The 20,065-nt window shown below is 53.3% G+C and overlaps 8 protein-coding genes across 8 annotated transcripts; 2 read left to right on the forward strand and 6 right to left on the reverse strand.

The window, feature by feature from the left end:
• Positions 1–2,704: 2,704 nt before the first annotated feature.
• On the reverse strand, positions 2,705–3,301 carry G647_00786 (uncharacterized protein; the record flags this gene model as incomplete). The annotated part of the gene is made up of 1 exon (XM_008724189.1): positions 2,705–3,301. One exon carries the CDS (start codon positions 3,299–3,301, stop codon positions 2,705–2,707), a length of 597 nt encoding a protein of 198 aa, XP_008722411.1.
• Positions 3,302–4,844: 1,543 nt separating this feature from the next.
• Positions 4,845–5,613, reverse strand: G647_00787 (uncharacterized protein; the record flags this gene model as incomplete). Its single annotated transcript, XM_008724190.1, has 2 exons — positions 4,845–5,345; positions 5,452–5,613. The coding sequence occupies 2 exons, from the start codon at positions 5,611–5,613 to the stop codon at positions 4,845–4,847; spliced, it is 663 nt and encodes a 220-aa protein (XP_008722412.1).
• Positions 5,614–6,230: 617 nt separating this feature from the next.
• On the reverse strand, positions 6,231–8,317 carry G647_00788 (uncharacterized protein; the record flags this gene model as incomplete). The annotated part of the gene is made up of 2 exons (XM_008724191.1): positions 6,231–7,781; positions 8,099–8,317. 2 exons carry the CDS (start codon positions 8,315–8,317, stop codon positions 6,231–6,233), a joined length of 1,770 nt encoding a protein of 589 aa, XP_008722413.1.
• Positions 8,318–9,431: 1,114 nt separating this feature from the next.
• Positions 9,432–11,425, reverse strand: G647_00789 (uncharacterized protein; the record flags this gene model as incomplete). Its single annotated transcript, XM_008724192.1, has 4 exons — positions 9,432–10,632; positions 10,719–10,994; positions 11,054–11,082; positions 11,132–11,425. 4 exons carry the CDS (start codon positions 11,423–11,425, stop codon positions 9,432–9,434), a joined length of 1,800 nt encoding a protein of 599 aa, XP_008722414.1.
• A 953-nt stretch (positions 11,426–12,378) lies between these two features.
• On the forward strand, positions 12,379–13,229 carry G647_00790 (uncharacterized protein; the record flags this gene model as incomplete). Its single annotated transcript, XM_008724193.1, has 3 exons — positions 12,379–12,562; positions 12,616–13,086; positions 13,141–13,229. 3 exons carry the CDS (start codon positions 12,379–12,381, stop codon positions 13,227–13,229), a joined length of 744 nt encoding a protein of 247 aa, XP_008722415.1.
• A 152-nt stretch (positions 13,230–13,381) lies between these two features.
• Positions 13,382–13,900, reverse strand: G647_00791 (uncharacterized protein; the record flags this gene model as incomplete). The annotated part of the gene is made up of 1 exon (XM_008724194.1): positions 13,382–13,900. One exon carries the CDS (start codon positions 13,898–13,900, stop codon positions 13,382–13,384), a length of 519 nt encoding a protein of 172 aa, XP_008722416.1.
• Positions 13,901–14,535: 635 nt separating this feature from the next.
• G647_00792 (uncharacterized protein) lies at positions 14,536–16,400 on the forward strand (the record flags this gene model as incomplete). Its single annotated transcript, XM_008724195.1, has 6 exons — positions 14,536–14,776; positions 14,856–15,090; positions 15,144–15,384; positions 15,448–15,585; positions 15,659–15,906; positions 16,016–16,400. The coding sequence occupies 6 exons, from the start codon at positions 14,536–14,538 to the stop codon at positions 16,398–16,400; spliced, it is 1,488 nt and encodes a 495-aa protein (XP_008722417.1).
• A 783-nt stretch (positions 16,401–17,183) lies between these two features.
• G647_00793 (uncharacterized protein) lies at positions 17,184–19,199 on the reverse strand (the record flags this gene model as incomplete). The annotated part of the gene is made up of 1 exon (XM_008724196.1): positions 17,184–19,199. One exon carries the CDS (start codon positions 19,197–19,199, stop codon positions 17,184–17,186), a length of 2,016 nt encoding a protein of 671 aa, XP_008722418.1.
• Between the last annotated feature and the right edge of the window lie 866 nt (positions 19,200–20,065).

Below are 20,065 nucleotides of genomic sequence, written 5' to 3' on the forward strand. Positions count from 1 at the left end.
CATGTACGCATTGCCGCTTCGGGTCATGAGCTCATCTTGTCAAAGTATAATTGGCACCTGATTGGTGTTAGATTCTTTCCACCAAGGCCATCCTGACCGGATCGAGCGGCCTCAACCTCGAGCCCAACGACGTGTCACCATCACACGCTAGCTATGCACATACTTTGGCTCTCTCTATCTGGTTATCAGTTTCATGAGACCCTTTCTTTGGTGTGGCCGAAGTATCCGGCTCCATCTAAGAGCACTCACGTGGGCTTGGATTGGCTTCGTCACCTTGAATTCGTGACTTTGCCGAATGCTGCTTGTACGTATGTAGTTCGACCAGTGAGTCCAGGTCTCGCTAGCCCACAGCTCCAGTACACTGTCTAAGTGAATCCACGATGTGCTGGCTTTGTATATTGAGCTTGCGGGGGCGTGTGCCTGATTTGCTTAAACTGGAATCCAGGGCCGTCTGCGGGATTATCTGGTTGGCCGATCGAGGCTTGATCAAGAGCGCTGTTCAAAGTGAGATCTGGAATGTGGTCCGAGTTTACTCGCACAGCGGCCGATGAAGCCGTACCCTCAGCCCTACCCTGTGACTTTCGACCCCAGAAAAACGTGGGAGCCTCCTCGCCAACTCACACGCACGGAGAATTCTGCCTTGGCCGATGTCCAGGGGCTGAGGCAGGATTCGTCGCTCGACGCTAAAGTGTTGCGCCGGTGTGTGATAACAATAGCAACATCCCCACAACGATGGCTTGTGAGAAACAGCACCGTCGCTCCCGAATCACGGTCTTGTACATAGCGTGCAAGGACCAGTGAATGTGAACCTGACACATTCATGCAACATTCCGGACAAAACTTGGCGAACGGGTCATCGTGGGTGATATCCACAAGAGTACACATGAAATATGCCCTTGAAGGAACGTATCCGCAGATTCCAAGGACTAGGGTCTCCCTTGCTTCTGAGATGGCGGGCGTGCGTCACTCCGGCGCCTAAGAAAAGATTCTCTCCAAACTCGAGTGGTATGCGGAGCAAGATGGCGCAAATTCCGTCGTCACCTTGCAAAACACGCGAAAGCCCACGGCTTTGCTAACCTCACTGCTGGTGCTGGAGCCTAAGTGCTGGGGATACACTACTTATTTGTGGGCTTTTGTGCAACATATTCCGTGTTCCAGTCTGGATTTCGCCGTGGTGCTGCTTTCCAGCACTGATACCACTCGCTGGGCCTTTGGTAAAGAAGTTTTGTTGATGCCGAGGGGGTCACCAGCCAGCAGGCGCCGATAAGCCTAGACAGGTTGAACGCCGGTTTGTAGGCGCACTCGTACGAGTAAGGCTGTGTCCGAGTGAACCATTTAAAGCACTGGCAGCTTAACATTCATTCGCTCATGATTAGCTCCGAAGCAGGTCGCAAACGCATGAATACTTTGTACTTATGTGCGTAATATGCGTCCAGCCACTCACTTTTCAGCTTGGCAGTCCGTGGTCTAGCACTCCATGCTGCACGTCCGTTTGTTCCGGAGAAACAAGCTCAAATTATTCGGTTTTGAGGACGGCCAGCTGAGACCCGCTTGGCCGAGTCTTCAATAACTCTGCTTCTGTACGGAGTACTGTGGTTCTCCGTAATGTGTTCTTGGCCGCAACAACATTGACTCTAGAATCGTTCTGGAGCGTGTTGGCGGCTGTAAGGTCAGTGACGTTATCCCGTGCTCTGCCTCACGAAGGCTCCGACATGACATGGTGCTTAGAGCACTGTGGACATGATGCGTATTGGTGCAGGGGTTTTGGGTTTGCTCTCAAGCTTCTGTCGGAGGTGTTGAGCAATGAAACAATTCGCTCACAGCCCTGCAGAGAGTAAATGCTTTTTTGCTCCAGCCTCCCCAATGACATGCTCACCCGGCCAAACGATGACCTCCAAGTCAACCACTGATAGTGGCTGATCCGCATGACGCGAGGAGTTTGTCGCGTCGAGCCGCGGTGTAGAAAGTTTCTATCATCGAATCTTAGAACATTTCATAGGTGGCTTTGATATCCGTGCTTGAGCAAGGACCGACTTGGTACTTAGGTCGCGTGCTGCAAATACTCGTATCGTCCACATTTTCAGCCAAACACTGTTCAGAGCATTCCATATCTTCTCTTTCTCCCAGCCACCCGATATTTCGAGCGATACTCATAGCGCTCTTGCAGAACTGCTGACCCCGCACATTCGGTTCTGGATGAGCTCCTCGCTTGAGACACTCGCTTGGTGGTACGAGAACTCTTGCCAGGCGCTGATCTGAGACATTGATACGCAACGCCACATGAAGAATTTGGTGAACTCGTGATAAACCTCCATATCATGCGCCTCGCATCATCCAGGCCAGTGATTGGCTCGTTAAGGCAACCCAGGGCGCCTCCTGAGGGCATATCGCGCCAAAGCATTGCGTTCCAATGTGGAACTTCGACGTCAGGTAGCTTGTACTCATGCTGTTGTCGACGTGCTCCTCTGTCATCGAGCTAGCGGTGTCCCGCAGTAGACATGGACGCCACATAGACTATCTTGAGAGCGTGCTCAACATGCGGGTGTCAACGATCCGCCTGTTGCCCATACCGTGGTATGGATTGTTCAGAAGACCCACGTGGACGCCTTTCTTCTCAATACAATCAACTGTGGAACAGATAGGGTCAGCGGATGGCCGTTGGAGGGCCACCAACGCTCACAAGAGGGAGGTGCTTCTCGTAAGATCAATTTGGCTGTATGACGTTGCCGTGACCATCTCGGTCTCTGTTTGCTCGCCAAACGCCCTCCTCGACTTCCCCCGTATCCGCAAACCACTCTCTCTTCCAGATTTCGGCCCGGGCTTTCACCCTCTCCAAAATCTCCTCCGCGGCTTTCCAAGCACTGGCACGATGACCACTGCTGACGACAACGGCAATGCTCTCCTCTTCGATCTTGACTTCGCCGAGGCGATGAACAATGGCAACCTTTTCTAGCCCGTGTTTCTTCTGCACGTCCTCGGCGATCGCAAAAAGAGACTTCAACGCGAGAGAGGGGTACGCAGAATATGACAGCCGAGAGACCGGACGGTGATCGAAGTTGTTGCGAGTAGTGCCGAGGAAGAGGACATTTGCACCTGCGGTGGGAGAGCGAGTGAAGCGGAGGTATGTTGGTATATCGAGAGGATTATAGACTAAAGAGATGTAAATAGTCTCGGAGTCAAGCGTTTGAGGGAAGTTTGAAGGGTCAAGAACAGACAACGACGACGACGACGACGACGACTTGCTTGGCTTCGCAGAGTCTTCGGTCCCGTGTGTCGCAGGGGCTGACCCTTCGGTGGCCATGGCAGAGTCAAGAGCGCTGAGCTCTTGCAAGACTGTAGCTCGTGATTAAAACCAAAGGAATGATGATCAGTGTGCAATGAGCGTCAAGTCAATCATATATCGCCTGCACAGGTCGTCTTGATCATCTTCACAGTAGCCCTGGCAGCCTTTTGTACGTCCTTCACGCGAGTCCAAAGCGCAAGTTGTTCTTGTATGTGCGGCGGACGGGTGCGGCAGATGGCGGGTGGAATGGCGCTTTTCGAAAGGTCCGGCGCAGAAGGGACACTCGCTCGTACGAGTAGCAGTGACACTCGACATTCGAGTAGCGATTTCGCGCACGACATCTGCACTACGTCATAGCATGGTGGCACGGGAGGGCACAGGCCAATCTTTCATCCCCGTCTCACATCCCACTCACCTTCGACTCAGCCAAACTTCACCACTCATGAGATCGGGGGTACAGGTACCTTCGTACTCGTGTCATCTGGATAGGTATGCCAATAAGGAACTTCTGAAGATCGATGCATTCTCAGTTCCCGCCCTGCTACCTCGTATCTGCCGACGGACAACACATCTTTCTTGCCCAGCCGTACCTCCTCCTTCCATCCTATTCGCCCACAACTTCTTGCACAACCCCCTCCCCACACAAACCCAAAAAAATATTGTCCGAATTGTGCCAAAAACAACGCTTTCTCTCCATCTCAATGGAGCCACGTCTATGCCGTGACCGGCCCCTTTCCCTGCGTCGCATTCCACTCATATAGGACGGAACCCTCATTTTATGTGTCTAAGAGTCTCCCCTGCATGAGAATTGGCCCGAAAGAGCAACCATCCTTCCTAATGAAGAACTTCATGACACGACACTTGAAATGAAGTGGCTGGGGCGCGATCAGATTGGACGGCAGCCGTATGCAAGATATGAGACGGCGCGATCTTGATTTCTGGTTCCTGTCAAGGGGTCAGTGCTGAATATAGACTGCGCGCACACAACATCGTCGGTCAAAACCCCGAGAATTTTGGCCCGTGGATCTGGGTCGGATTGTGTTCGATCACTGGATTGGTGGCAACAAAGCTGCACACAGGATACTCGTACACTTTCCCATTTTATCTCCCGGGTATCGATGTACAGTAAGGTGTAGTTGAGAGGAGGATTTTCGCCAACCCATCCCATCCCATAACCATGCCGTTGAACGAACTCTTGAGAATCAGTCCTTTGCTCGATATCTCATGCCGAGCTCACCTTTGACCTGACCACTGCAAGACCAGATCTAGTCGAGCTCAGTATTGTTTATGTGAAAAGGGGAGCTCTTGTACATAGTATTCACACTCCGTCGCCATGCCCAATGAATTTCACCATCGCTTAGGGGTTTGTTAGTTGGGTATTTCTCGACATCTCGGTCGAGCTCTCGCTAGGTCGGAGCCGGCAATTGCGGTCCGATCGTCGAAAGTACAGGTCATTGACCCGGGGACCGCAGCCCAGGTATAGCATCCATGGCCTTCTCAGCAGCTGTGCCTGATACTGACGTGCGGCAAACGTCCCGAACGTCTCGAACGTCTCCTAGATTCACTGCGTCCGAGCCGCAACCGCCTCGACTCGCTCCTTCTTCTGCAAATACGGCAACGGCGTCGTATCGATCGGTTTCTTCTCCCTCCTCCAGTCCCTGATATGCTGCAGTACTATCGCGGCCGCACTCTCTGGCGTGTCCTGTCTGCCGATACATTCCACGAAGTCGCCCTCGGGATCCATTACGTAGAAGTATATGCTATGATCGACCAAGTAATCTTCCTCGCCGGGCTTGAACTCGGGCGGCGTGGAAAAGTACACGCGATATTGCTTGCACACGTCTTTCGTCTGCTGCCACGTGCCGACCAGTCCGATGATCGAGGGGTGGAACTCGGCAAGATACGCCTTGAGCACGTCCGGCGTGTCGCGATTCGGGTCGCAGGAGATGAAAATCGGGCGCACCGTGTTGGGAGCCCTCTCTTGGATGATGTCGAGGGCTTCGCCCATCTTGTCCAGCTCGTCCGGGCATATGTCAGGACAATGGCTGAAGCCGAAGTAGATCTGCAGACCCGGACACACGCGGCGTCATGTCAGCGGCGTTCGAATCCACAGGCCGTCTTATCTCTGGTGGCATGAAACCCTGTAGTGCGGTCCAGGGGTTACTCACCAATGAATACTTCCCCAGCAGATCTTTCTCTGTAAACTCATTGCCTTCGACGTCTTTCAATGTGAATGGCCCTCCCACTTTCGGCTTCCCGTACCCCTTGCTCATCTCGACGATCCTCTTTCTCTCGAGCCTCTTCTTCTCATATTGGAAGTAAAAGATCATGCCCGCGCCGACCGCCAGGAATAGACTCGCTGATCTGAATGAGAACGGCTATACGTTGCGCACACAATGCGTTAGATGTGGGAGACGTACCGCGGATGAAGATACGTACGCCTGTGCGGTGGTACAGCTTGTCTCCTGCTCTTAACCTCGGCGTGGAGGATGTGAAGGCTCGGGAATGGAGGCATTGTGGTGAAACGGGGTGGCGACGTGTGGGAGAAGGTCTAATTGACGAGGAAATAGTCTTTGTTGTTTGCGAGTGGAGCGCATTGGGCTTTAGTGAGGCTGGTTGCGCATACAGCCGTCGGAGGATATGCTGGAGCGACGGACACGGCTTCGACATCTTTGCCCTGCGGTTGTAGCGTTCTTGAATGTTGCAGAGGGATGGTCGCTTGAACGGGAGAAGCTGCGAAAGTGAACTCTGATACTGCCACAAGTAGGAGAATGCTCCGTCCTATGCCGGATACGGTGGAGCCTCTCACAGAATGTGCAATTACTTCGGCGAGAATGAAGAGATCAAATGTATTCGTTATGACGAAAGCAAGAACTTTTCGTTTTCATCATTTTGTTACATGTCCTTCATATATGCCTCCCTACGCTCCAAATTTCAGATATCTTGTTCACATCATAACGCCAGGTCCGACCCCAAGTGTTTCCGGCACATTCATATACGGGTCAACCTCAACCCAACCGCTCCAGTCCCATGCCAATGCTGAAGCACCACCAAGCCACTGCTCCGCAGGCAATGACATCAGTTCATACATTTGTGGAGGGCAGTTGAACCATGATGAATCTGCCTTGACCGCCGGGCCATCGTACGGTAATCCCGGCTGAGGAAACCCAGTCATAGGAGTAGGGTGGTTGATCGAGGTGTATCCGTCCTTGATACTGCACATCTCGGACTCATCGCTTGCGCTTGAAGTTTGATGTATTAAAGGTGGTGGCCTGGTCGGAAGATGTTGTAGCAGCCGACGCAAGATGCGAGCGGCTTTGAGGCACACATCGCTTCGTCCCGCCATGTCCTCAAATCGCAGCTGGCACTTTTGGATTGCTCCGAGAAATTGTGCTCGATGTGCATCTGTAAGGCTGTCGTCGGAAGCAAGCAGGACGCGTAGGGTAGAGGCCGCCAGGAATGCCTGGAAGCTCCCAAGTGAATAAACAAACCACCGATAGGGCTTGAAACGAACGTCGCAACACAGATCCTCGTGGTGGCTTAGGAGAACCATGGCTGCAGTCGTACAATGTGCTCGGCTCTGAAGGACTTGCTCTGGGGGTTGGGTAACCCCTCTACCTGGAACTGAGCCAAATGCGTGGAGGTAGGGCCTGTGGAGAATGAGTCGTAGGTAGTGTATATAATTGTTGAGGATATACTGGTGGGCGATGTGATAGATCGGGAGCTGCTGTCCGTCCGCAAACCTTGCCTCATGTAGATTCTCCTCTGCGGTGATACGCCGCTCGAGCTCGTGGAGACTGCTAATGTCTCTGCCATCCCTAGCAAATTGACATATGTCCGAAGCCAGGGAATACAGTTTGAATTTCAGAAGAATGTATGACATTTTCGTAGGTGGCCTCGTGTCTGTACCTTCGGCATAACGTTGCAAAATTCCGCCCAAAGAGATGTCCTCATCGTCTATGTCTGCAGGCAACCGGACACTGGCCGATTCGTTTAATTTCATTGGAGCGAGGTTACCCAGGGTGGTGTTTTGAATGGTGTAAAGCAACATCAAACCGGCCCAACAGCGGCGTCTCTGCTCACTCCTCACGGGGTCAAGGTTTAGCTGCGAGGGGTCGATATGGCAGCCTAGTGAGACGCAGATGTGGAAAGTTGTCCCTAGCAAAGCCCATGAAGGACCATGAGCGTGTGAGATCGCATATATAAGTAGCACCAATGCTTGTACAGTATGCAGATTGTGTCGCCAGAGGAACTGGTCGGCGGACAGGCATCTCATGGCCGCGGATCGGTACTTGGTCGCCAGACTTTTTATATTAGCTGAGGGATCGGCCGCATGCCCGAGGTCTGTCAATAGCGGGTGATCGGAGTCCAATGCGTTGACAGATATGGAGAGGATCACAAACACTAACGCCAGGAAGGAGAGGGACACTTCCCCAGGGCATCGGCAGAAGTTGGCGTATTCCATATGGAAGGTCGGATCATGAAGAATGTGGAAAAGCTATTCAAATGGGAGGTCAGCATATGTAGCTCTCTGGAATTCATGCATATTGAGAGTCACGTCGGTGCAGCGAAGTGGGCGACGGGGATATTTTCAAGTTGGCACTTCTGATGGACTGAGGAAAAGTACAGAATACCCGTTCGTTCCAAGACCAGCTACCAGGTAAGAGAGGGAAATGCATCTTCTCGTCTTTGAGGATCTCAATGCCTAAAATAGGGCCCTCATCACCGATCACCGAGGTGTCCCAGGGTTTGAGACACTCCTGGTTTGTACATGGTGTGGAGGGGAAATTTGGGTTACATGGCGAAGAAACATACCGGTGAGTAGACTTCGAAGAATATGTCCTTGAGTTGATCACGCTGACGGAATGGTGGCAAGTGGTCCAGAAGCGCTTGCCGCGACGGGATTGCTTCGTCGGCGAATGGAAAACCTGTCGCCATCGGGGGCGCCGAAGTAGCTTGAATCAGTTCGTTGACGGCTTCAGCGTCTGCAGAGGCGATGCCAGGAACGAAGCGCTCGTATCCATTCCCATACATGAGAACAGCACCAACGGTCTTTGTATCGGCCACGTCGGAATGGCCAGCGTCGATCTCATTCCACGGAGACGAGTTCAGTGAGGACGGCTGGCACTGAGACTGGCTATCTTGATTCGATGAATACGCATTCGGGGCGAGGTCATACCGCTGCTCAAGCAGGTGGCCCTGTCTTTCGAGCAGACTCTCAATCCGATTCAGTTTTCGTAGTACCTCATCTGGATTGGAGGCAGAGGGCGTCTGGATGGGTTGTCGAAGGTAGAAGCAGGTTTGACTGAAGCCACGACGAACGCAAGTCTGACAAAATGGACGCTCTCCGGAGCATTTGCTGCAGCGGGGTCAGCATCTACTGGCAATGCCCTCGATAGACACGAGAGAATAGCCAAGAAGCGATTCGCGGTCTCTTCGAAGCAGAGGAGTGAACTCACATCTTGCGCTTCCTACAATTTTCACAGCTCAATGGCTGCCGTTTCACTGTCTGGGGCATCATCGTAGACGGTCAACAGCGAGGTGTGATTCTCAGTAATTCCAGCCAGAAGCAAAGATATTCGGCCTTTCTACGGCCAGCAAGCAGTGACAGGAGAATTTACATTGCCGATGTACTTGGACAATGTCGTGTATTTGACCATTGGCTTTGGACGAAGTGAGGCGAGAGTGTGGAGGAAACGACCAAAGTTACAGATTAAGCGTCAAAGAGGAGAATCTGGGGCCGGTGGCGCCACCAGCGCCTGTTGGCCAGCTTAGGTGAGTCTGGGGGCGCCCGGACAGCGACTTCCGGGGCTCGATCGGGATGGCTCGGCGGCCAAGGGCCCGCTAGACAGTGCGCTGAACTTTTCCTGCTTCCGCGCCAGAGCCTTTGCCAGGCTGGGTAGGGATCCTCCAGCAAACGAGGAAATCTATCAGAGACGACGCCTTTTTCGTGCGTGTCGCGCTCAATTCTCGCTCAGCAAAGTCCCATGTGACGTTTAGTGCGTGGTCTACAACTCGAGTTAGGGTTTGTTTGACCTCGGGAGCGTAATTTTTATCCCTGCTCTAATGCACGGTCAAATGGAACATTGCGGATTTAGGCCCGGTCAGAAACCCTGCCGCCTCCTGCAACTTGAGACCATCCTGGTGCCTACTGCTTCGCTAGGAATGTTGTCACGGCAGAGGACACACTTTCCGTATTCTCAAAGAGGTGCCAGTGTGCAAGCTTCGGCAGAACGATTACCTCCTCGCAGCCGGGTATCTTCTCCTTCATCTTCCGGCACATGTCGGGGGGTGAGACTTTATCTTCCTCGCCGGTAATGATCAGCACCCTTGCCTTCAACGCAGATACATCAAGAGTGTCTCGGTGTGAATCGGCAAGTGCCACACAAGCTTTGGCATATCCTTCGGGGTCTTGTCCCAGCAGAGATATCCGCGCTGCAGCAAGGGCCAGTGGATTCTGCGATTTGCTGTGATCGGAGAGCCCTGCACCCACGACAGCATCCACAACTCCCAGCATCCCCTTTTCGCGAGCAAGGGCGGCCCGCGCGTAAGTGGCCTTGCTGGCAGCTTCCGGGAGCGGTGAAGGCCCGGGTCCTTGCAGGATAAGCGTCTTGACCAGATCCGGATGGTCCAAAGCCAGCCTTATGGCAACGAGGCAGCCCATTGAGTGAGCGACAACAGTGAGGCCAGAGTCGGCATTTATTCCAGCCTGAGAAAGAACCTGGTAAGCATCGGATGCCAACGAAGCAATGCTCAATTTGCTTGTTGCGGACGTGGGTGACAGGCCGTGGCCCTCAAAATCCGCAAGGTGGTATGCCCACGCGTCACCCAGCCTTGTGATAATGGGTTGGAAGTACTCCGAGGTGCCGCCAAGCCCATGGATAAAATAAATCGGCCTTCCACCGTCACTGCCTCTCCTTTGGTAGAACAATCGCTTTGAGCCGACAGAGATAAGCCCGCGACCTTCGACAGTTCGCTCATTTGCCACTGGTACGGCAGGCGATACGACGTGGTCGAGTATTGTGGCGCGGGACTCTGGATTTGCGATCTTGTTGGTCAATGTGCCGAGACCTGTGACTGAGATTTTGACCACGTCCCCAGGCTGGAGCCAGATCTTGGGATCAAAGCCAAAGCCAACTCCGGCAGGGGTTCCGGTAGCTAACACGTCTCCTGGCTGAAGTGTCTGTGCCGCGGACAGGGTCTCAATCAGCACCGGGATGCTGAATATCAGGTCTTCTGTCGTTGCTTCTTGCCGCTTCTCCCCATTCACCGTGGTGGTGACGGAGAGTATTTCGGGGAGCTTTTCCTTGGGAACAGCGATTGGCCCCATGGGTGCAAAGGTATCGGCCCTGTACGTCGTGGTTAGCGTGCACTGTCTCCCTTGAATGATACTCGGTGCTTTTTCTTTCTTGACAAAAGCCAGGATCTTGCTCACGATTTGCCAATGTAGAACTGCTTGTGGTCGCGCTGTCGCTCACGGGCGGTCACGTCATTAATGATGGTGAACCCCCAGACGTGGTCGAGTGCATCTGCCTGGCTGATCTTAAATCCAGGTTTCCCGACAATGACCCCGATCTCTCCTTCATAATCGAGAGATTCGGTGAAGCCAGGATGCGGAAAGATCTCATCTCCGTCGGCAACTGCTGAAGTCCATCGCTTGGTGAAAATGACTGGGTGCGCTGGCATGTCCACCTTGTCGGAGCTATCGTAGCTGCAAAATCCAAAGAGTCAGCATGGTCTGGAAATATTGGCGAACCTGGCAGGGCATACCCCGAAGCGTTAAATTCTTTCGCATGAGCCTGCAAGCTGTCAACAGCCAGCACAACAGATACTCGAGGCGATGCCCACCGCATAGTTCTTCCCAACCGCCAGAATGTCGCGGCCGTAGATAGGCGGCAACAGCTTCGCTTTGCTTCGAGGGAAGGGTTCGCCACCTTGGATGAAAGCATCGTCGCCTGCCTCTATAACTTCGTAGAGACTCCTTACCGGCGTACCAGAGACATAGGAAAGGGGTGTAATCGCGTGCGATTCCAAGTCCAGGTGTCCAATGCGCGGCTGTCTGCTGCCCTCTCGAATATATGCAACGTAGTTGGTCAGTGTTGGCCCAGCAGACGCCACGCCGTTCGCAGAGGCTGTAGACATGGCTTTTCAAGTCACAGATTATGAGTTCAACTGCCTGTCAGAGAAGTTTCAAGTTGTCGTTCACAGGTGACTTTGCTACAGGTGAGCAGAGTTTAAGCTACGTCGATAAGCCTTCAACGTGCAAGAGTCGCGGCCATTACCCGAGACTTCGCTTCCGACGCCGATGCACGTCCAGCGGAAGAACGCGTTACCCCCCGAGTAGACGAGCACGGAGGGTTTACTCATACCTCGTACCGGCGATGCTGCCGGCAGTGTGCGACGAGATCGTGAAGCCGCGGGGAATCAAATGATGCACAAACCCTTACGTCATTGCCATTGCCATTGCCATTGCGTGGCCGCTACACGCCGCTTTAGTCCGCCGTAATCCGCCCTCATCCGCTCTTCACCGCAGGCCACCGACGCAGCTTCTTTTCTCTTTTCGACACGGTCTCAACGCCCGTCCTGACGCGCCGTGTGTCCAACATCTGGAGTCTACATGGAGGAATCAATGCTGCACATCATCGTCCAGACCGTCGACGCCAAGCCGCCAGATCAAGCTGCTACGCCACGAAAATGCTTGCGAGCGGCCATCACCCCGCAACTTAAACCAGTCTAAATGCCGGGACCTCAGATCCGTCAACCCAGTGCCGGGGACGGTATGAGGATCCATGGCAACGTGCAGATATCCATCATTTATTCAGTCGAGTTGCGTGACTGGCGTGATGTCGATCCAGCGACCGGCATCCTACCGATACTACCTCTGCCAGGGGGGATGCCGCCTAATGAATCGCAGGGGAAGAGCTGCTTGGGAGCTGAAGAAGCTCGAGGACGATCAACCCAATCAAAACAGCAATGAAGCATACTTGAACGTGGAATATCAACTCTGGCCAGGACTTTTCGTCAGGAACACAACATATTGAGATTCTCCTTACAGATTGAAGCAGCCCTCCGCCTCGGAGAACCACATCCAGACAATGTCTTCCTACGATGCAGCAGATCAGCTCGAAAAGTCGGCTGCCACTGAAGGTCAAGCGCAACGCATAGAACGCGTCCACACAAGGGGCGGGCACGAAGACGACCGAACGCAGCCGTCTCTTCCAGTGGTGCATCGATCGTTTGCCAACCCAGCGCCATTGGGATTGCTCTCTTTTGCGACCGGTAAGCACTCGCGCTCAGAAAGAAGTGAAACACATGGTGACCCAGACATCAAGGTATATTCTTGATCTCGGCCTACGGTGTCCATGTGCGAAACATTTACACCCCGAATGTCCTCGTTGCTATGATCATATTTTTCGGAGGGATATGCCAGTACATCTCGGGAATAATGGAATTCATTTCTGGCAACACCTTCGGAGCTACGGTCTTCTCCTCTTATGGAGCTTTCAACATATCCTACGCGATGATCTACCTTCCAGGCAGCGGCATTCTCGCAGCGTACACCGACAAAGCCACAGGCGAACTCAGCCCTGAGTTCAATCAAGCTCTGGCCATGTTTGTCTGGGCTTGGTTTATCCTGACGGTGATCTACACAGGTGCCGCTTGTCGTGCGTCGTGGGTGCTGTTCTTGGATCTCGCATTCCTCGACCTAGACCTGCTACTGTTGGCCTGTGGTTATATGTACAATAACCAGTCTCTGCTTGTTGCCGGCAATTCTGTCGGTTTTGTCGTGGCTGTCTTGAGCTGTAAGTCTCCAATCTGCATGCCCTCTGCATAGCCTTGACTAACACTCATTCCAGATTGGGCGGGCATTGCAGGCCTATACGGAGGCGGCGTGACCCCATTCAACGTTCCTACATTCCCAATGCCATGGGCGGAGAAGAACTGATCAATGAGGGCACATGCAAGGGCGGCGAGGACATGAAACACGCAGTCAGGTTCCTTGATTGAGAATTGCGTGGGGCCTCTGCTTAGAACATATATGTGAGAGATGTCGAGGTTGAGAAGGAACGCTGGTGAAGGAATCAATGTGCGACATTGCTACCAACCATCATCACCCAGCTTCGACAACCCGACATACCTGACTGACTCGGGAAATCTGTTCTTGATACCTTCAGTCCTGCCTACCCTGAGCGCACGGCCATACTGCTCCATAACGCTCTTCCCATGCAGCCGCCAGAATTGCCAGGAGCAGTCCTCTCCAACGAAGCTCATAATCACATCCTCACCTCCGGGATGTTCTGCAGCGAAGTCGGAGCAATCGTAAACAATGCTGTCTATGACAATCCAATATTCATTGTCCTGCGTCTGGTCCTTGTCGGAGATGGCTTCGTTTCTCGACTTGTATTGCTTGCTGCGTCCAAGTACTAGGTCCTTGGCGATAAAGGGGAGGTCGTCGTCTGATAGTGACTCTGGCACGAAAGGGTACTTTTTGCTGGCATCCGAGGACTTTGCAATGCCTTCTTGCGATTGATTGTTCACGTCTTCGACGTGGGCGATGTCAGCGTCCCGCTTGAGAGAGCCTGCCGGCCCGAATCGACCTCTTCGTACGGCTTGCATGGTTCTTCTGAGGACAGGTTTTGGAACAAAGGACGGGTCGTTACCCCTCCCGGGCAGGTACCAATTGGCCTGTCCGGGCTCTCATGAGCGTCTATCGAGCCAGATGGTAGCTTGAAGTACCGTTTCCTGGAGCGAGACCGCCCTTCGCCGCTGAAAACCGCCCGGTTGTCCTCTCGGTGCCGATCTTTGTTGTGAGCCAGGAGGAACGAAGCTTATGCCGACCCCAACGTGCCAGCTCGAATCATGGCACACGGAAGCACACCCACCTCCTTCCGCGCCCTGGCCAGATCCCTTACGTGGATGGCCGTGGCTGGAAGGACGCGGGGAGTCCAACTTGCGGGGTGCATGGAGAGAAAGCGGTTTCCGGCATGGATTAGTCTGGCACTTGTGCATTCCTTGAAGGTGATGGACTGCTTCATTGGCTGTGCAACCCCTCCCGTTCCTCAGATACATGTGAATACCTGGCACCGGTAAGATGCCACGATGCAGTGGCAATGGTCAAGTACAGACACCTTTCGACCGAAGACTCTTAGCTACTCCCTTATTCAAACCACCGACCTGCGACGGATTCCTGCCAAAGTCTGTAGGAAAGAGAATCAAATCCAGGCACCACTATTTGATCACAACTACGCAAGATGGCACCGGCAAGAATCGTCGACGACATCCCATGGTCGTCCCCTGCTTTTGTGCCCGAGCCTTACGAGGGTCCCCCGCGCAATGTTAAGGCCATCGACGCGATCAAGTTCAACGACGCCGTCAAATATCCAAAATACGAGATACTGGGCACTGACCCCGACTCGAAGATCCTCTTCGTCGATGTCAGTATCCTAGATTGTACAGGCAAAGAGCCATACCGCGGCGACGTGTATATTGAAGGTAACTGGGCCCAGTATATGCTGAGAACAGACATACCGCATGCCTTTGATCAACTCAGAGCGCTAACTCATAATCCCAGGCGAACGGATAAAGGCCGTCGGAGAGGTGCCCAACAAAGACGAAATACTTAAGAACCCGGATGTTCGGCTCTTCAAGGGGAATGGACGGACGCTCATGCCCGGTCTGGGTGACGCCCACACACATTTCAGTTGGAATGGCGGTGACCTCGCCAGTTTGGGTGGATTGAACGTCGAGGAGCATACACTTCTGACTGCCAGAAGTGCAAAATGTTATATTGATTCCGGCTATACCATGTACGCTCCCCGAGGCTGTGGCGAACCCAAGAGATACTGATGTTAGAGAAAAGGTGCTACGGAGCTGCCTCTGCCAAGGAGCGTCTCGATGTCGCCATCCGGGACGCCATCAATGCCGGAGACATCCCTGGACCGCGCTCAGTTGCGAACGGCAAAGAAATGGCCAAGCACGACGGTGATCTGGAGTCGGCAATCACAGCCTTTGCGGACACTCCGGACGAGATGCGAGAAGTCATCAAACACCACACTGGAATAGGAGTGGATAATATCAAATTGGTCATGTCCGGAGAAGAGGTAAGCCCCGACGATCGAAAATCCGAACCTCTCGTGGTCCTCAAGGCTAAGCAAAGTTCCCAGATTTGCGAAGTTCGGTCTGCGCAGGACTGCTATTTCACGGACGAAGAAACTGCCGCCTGCGTGGATGAAGCACACAAGGCCGGGAAATCCATCTGTGCGCACGCAAGAGCCAGAGATTCCGTGAAGATGTGCGTCAAGGTGAGTTATGTCCCAACGAGTGCCCTTCCCCCTTCGTTCTAGTCTTCAACGCCGGCTCACCATTTGTCTCCAGCACGGCGTCGACGTCATCTACCACGGCTCGTACATTGACGAAGAAGGCATGGACATGCTCGAGCAGGCGAAGACGAAGCACGTCGTCGCCCCAGCCATCAACTGGCTTGTGGCAACCCTGAACGACGCGGCAGCCTTTGGGTATTCGCACGAGAAAGCCGAACAAGTAGGCTACAAGAAAGAGCTCGACGTCGCGCTCCGAGGCCTCCGCGAAATGCACAGACGAGGCATCGTTGTTCTGCCCGGCGGGTAAGCCATTCCACCTCTTCTTGCATGACACCATCTCCTTCCCACACCAAAGGCCACAGCCCCATCTAACTCGGCCGCATGCTCTAACGTACTGTATATATATATATAGTGACTACGGCTTCGCGTGGACCCCACACGGCACGTACGCCCGCGACCTCGCGCACTTCAAGAACCTCATGGGCTTCACGGCCCACGAGTCCATCATCGCCGCCACCTACGGGGTCGCCAAGCTGATGCTCCGGGGCGACGAGATGGGCCAGATCAAGCCCGGGAACTACGCGGACATGATCCTCGTGGACGGCAACCCCCTGGAGGACATCGACGTGCTGCAAGACCACAGCAAGTTGAACGTCATCATGATCAACGGCCGCGTCCACAAGGCCGGCCGCAAGGAGTACGTCCCTCCCCCCGTTGCGGGCCAGGATTCGAACAAACATCCCATTGTGCCGGACGTGGCTATTCGGGATGGCAAGCCTGAGGTGAAGGCTTCCTAATGGAGTGGAGTGGAGAGGCGCAACGCCCGAAGCCACTGGAATCGCTGGCGCGGCTTACCGGGTACTTATATGAGGGCTTTTGTGTCTGTGTTCGCGTCCAGCAATATAAGACACATATGTTAGTTAGTCCCAAAGGTACCCTAGCAAAATTACTCCGGACGTCGACGGCGAGATGGAGGGCAAATTGTTCTTGGTCAATACATTACGATTATTCATATGGCGGCAACCGGAATGATTTCTCTGAGGCTCTCCTGAATTGACAATTCGACATTCCATCGTTGGCGACCAAACTATGGACTGCAACAACATGACTTGACTGGCCTTGTGCATACAATGCCGTGAGTGTTGATTCCGCCTCTTTCCCCTTGTTACGTTGATTGGTGCGAACTGGATGTCAGTCCCAAAACTTGTATCTAGACTCGCATTGCTGGGGTGGTAGTCGTGGGAGTCTCACGATCTCTGGCGATGGCGTGTCTAGAGGGTCTTGCACTCTCGCTCCTGGGTATACTGTTTTGTTGTGAGATTCTTCACGATTTCATCAAGGCATATTTGCACATCGTAGCGTGTAGGACGGCGGCCCATATGCATTATCGGGTAAATAGGCATTAGCATGTGATATGTACAGTTTCCGTCTCCAGTGTCCATGCGTGCTTTGGCGGCACACAGCATGCAAGGTCATAAGGATCGGGGGTATAAGGTATGGTCTTCCCAACGCCGTGCCTTGCCACAGTATAATCAATCATAAGATTCCCAGATATAATGCAACCAGTGGCTCTACAACCGTCATCCTATAAATTTCTCAATCCTGTCTCGGACAGCGAGCCACCAGCTTGATCGACCGTCGGCCTCATCTCTTTGCTTGATCCCGCGAATCGTCTCGATCGGTCGCTGAGAATTGACTTGCTTTTCGCTGAAGAAGTTGCCATGGAGACCATAAGGCACCCTTTGTGTGAGGTGAACACGGGCGACTATGGTCTTCATGTCCTTGGCGTCTATGATCCAAAGCTCGCTTTTTGCGTCCAACGGGCATTCGCCTGAAGCGTCCAGCTGAGACTCGTCAAAGACGTAGGTCAACAACCAGCCATCATCCTCGCTGGTGCCTTCCTTACGAGGTACAAATCGCGGCTCTTGAGCATACCAGCCCGGTGGCAATTGGAAGATTGAGATCGGATCGCCCAAGTTCGTAGAGTCGAGAACTTCTCTGACGGATCTTGTGTCGACACAACCAGTAATAGGCTCAAGGCCCGTGTTCTTTCGGCCTCGCTTAATCAAGGTCTCTGCATCTATCTTGACCAAGCAGTCGATCTTGACAGCACGACCAAGTGCTGCACCAAAGGTTCCTTCAGAGGTGGAGCAACCAAAGACATATTTCGTCACATCCATTCCTTTATCCTCACGAATGCTTGGGAATTCGAATGGGATAGCACTAAGCGCAAACTGGTGAGCAATGTTGTTCTGTCGCGGCTCAGCCAACGAAAACTGATAGTAGTAGAGGCGACATTGCTCCTCTTCACCACCTGTCTCGAGGGATGTCGGCTGCGGTGCAGCGATATCGCCGGCAGAGAAAACCAAAGACGCAGACGTCAGCCGGCATGCAAGCATGTTGACAGCAGTCGTCTCGACTTCGCCCGTAGCTTTATTGACCACCTGATCATCCCAGGTATTGACTGTATGAAAAATACAGCACGCCTTCGTCTTGAACCAGCGAACCTGCTGCGGCCAATGTCGTGGGAAGATACCAAAGCGGGACTGGGTAGTAGGGTCGTAGCTAACCACAGGTTTAGTCTTTGCCAGGTTCAGGGGGTCCAGTGACAAAGGCAGGTCCATAATCACTGTGTGGTGGAAGGAAACACCAAAATCGTGCATCATCTTAGCAGACGAAACGCCCGGAACAGGGGCGTTCAGCAACCTTGTGGGTCGTTCAAGCGGCGTCGATGGGGTGGCGGGAGGGTGATTAGCCGGTATGATTGAATAATGAACGTATGGTGGCACAAAGGTCGAGTGAAAGAGAATCAACTCTCCTGTCTTGGGGTCAACCCGAGGGTGTGCGGTTGTCCATTCCTTCATGAAACCATAAATGCCCTCCCCACCGAATCCCGGGCCTCCTTCACCACCCATCTCGCCTTCAGCTTTCTTCCCGTTGTACCAGCCAACCGTCTCTAACCCGGGCAGAGCGATCCGCATCGGAGGCCCAGACTCGCAGGTCGCCAGAGCACGCCCATCATGATATAACATGCCCGTGTTGGCCACACTGATTTTCTTGATGGCATGTACTGAGCCTGGCAGTCGCGATAGGATGACGAGACATATGGTGCGGAAAACGAGGAGGATAATATGGTAAAGCGAAGACATTGGATTGACTAAAGTCGCTATGCTGGGAAGGATGGGAGTTCGAAGGCGCTTCGAGGAGAGGGTAAAGAGGTAAAGGTCAGTCAAAATGTACTGATTGACGAACTCTGGCTGCACTCCATCGGCAGTCTGTATAAATGAAACACCACTGAGCATGCCGTCACCGTCGAACCAGTGGGCATCTCGACCCAAATCCTCATTCGACACCGGATTTCCCCCGTTCCGAACGTATTCCCCCCCTGCCAGCTCTTGCGGTATGCTGCCAGAGTAATGGCATGGTGTCAGAGGTTGAACGTTCTTCACAGGAGCAAAGTTACCGCTCAGATATGGATGTGGATGACTTCTTTTGCGCTTCCGACGATCTAAGGTGGACGTGGGTCCACGGAATGAGGACGTCGAGGACGTCGTAGAGGCATCTTGTCCCGACACTGCCGAGGACAGTTTGTGCATGGTCAAAGAATAGGTCGAGGAAGTCGCCGTTGCGTGCCTATACAGGGTGGCTTGTCTTCGTCGAGGTAGCCATGCATGTAAAATTCCAGGTGCGGAGAGGTACCACTCGAAGGTTGTTGCAGGTCGATCTCAGAGCTAGATCATGGAAACTAGCCTGTGCCTGAGGAGGAGGAAGGGCTAGGAGGAACATACATCATCACGCCACAGCAGTTGTACAGACAAAAGAGGAAGCAGCAACTCACATGTCAATGTCTGGTAGAGGTCATAGCTAGGTACCGAAGGGAGATGCTCTGGTCCGGCATGGGCACGTCTCGGAAAAACCAGTTATGAAGTCAGGCGCATGAAGGGACCAACCAGCGTCTGGATCCAAGCTATGCAGTCCCTCTGAAGATCGCGTCCACCAAGGGAGGGGAAGCTGAAGGCGCCAGGCAAGACGGGTAAGGTGAGGTGAGGTGAAAGTGAGAGCAAGGTGAGCGCAGGTGACGTATTTGCACCACGACAGCAATCATGTGGTCATCCATCTGCGACCTACAACAACATACTGCGTACGTAAGTACGGAATACGAGTCCGGAGTACGAGAAAATACTCCGTACCTAAGTAGGCTTCCACTGTGTACGACCATCCAGCAGGTGGATGTACGAGTACTCCGTACACACGGCCATGATGGCTGTTTCTACCTCGTACTGGTCAAAACTGTGGCTGTCCAGTTACCCAGATCCTGACAGATCCAGCCTCCCAAGATCCGATCGTGGCTTGACCTCGATTTGTTCCGAAAGCCGTGAACTCCACAAACCTGGTATCTACGCGTCATGATGTGCCCGAAACTTCATGGCGCACAGCAGCAATTCTGTCGAGATGTCCACGG

The sequence above is a fragment of the Cladophialophora carrionii genome (genome assembly GCF_000365165.1).
Source record: "Cladophialophora carrionii CBS 160.54 unplaced genomic scaffold supercont1.1, whole genome shotgun sequence".
In the NCBI taxonomy this organism is placed as follows: domain Eukaryota; kingdom Fungi; phylum Ascomycota; class Eurotiomycetes; order Chaetothyriales; family Herpotrichiellaceae; genus Cladophialophora; species Cladophialophora carrionii.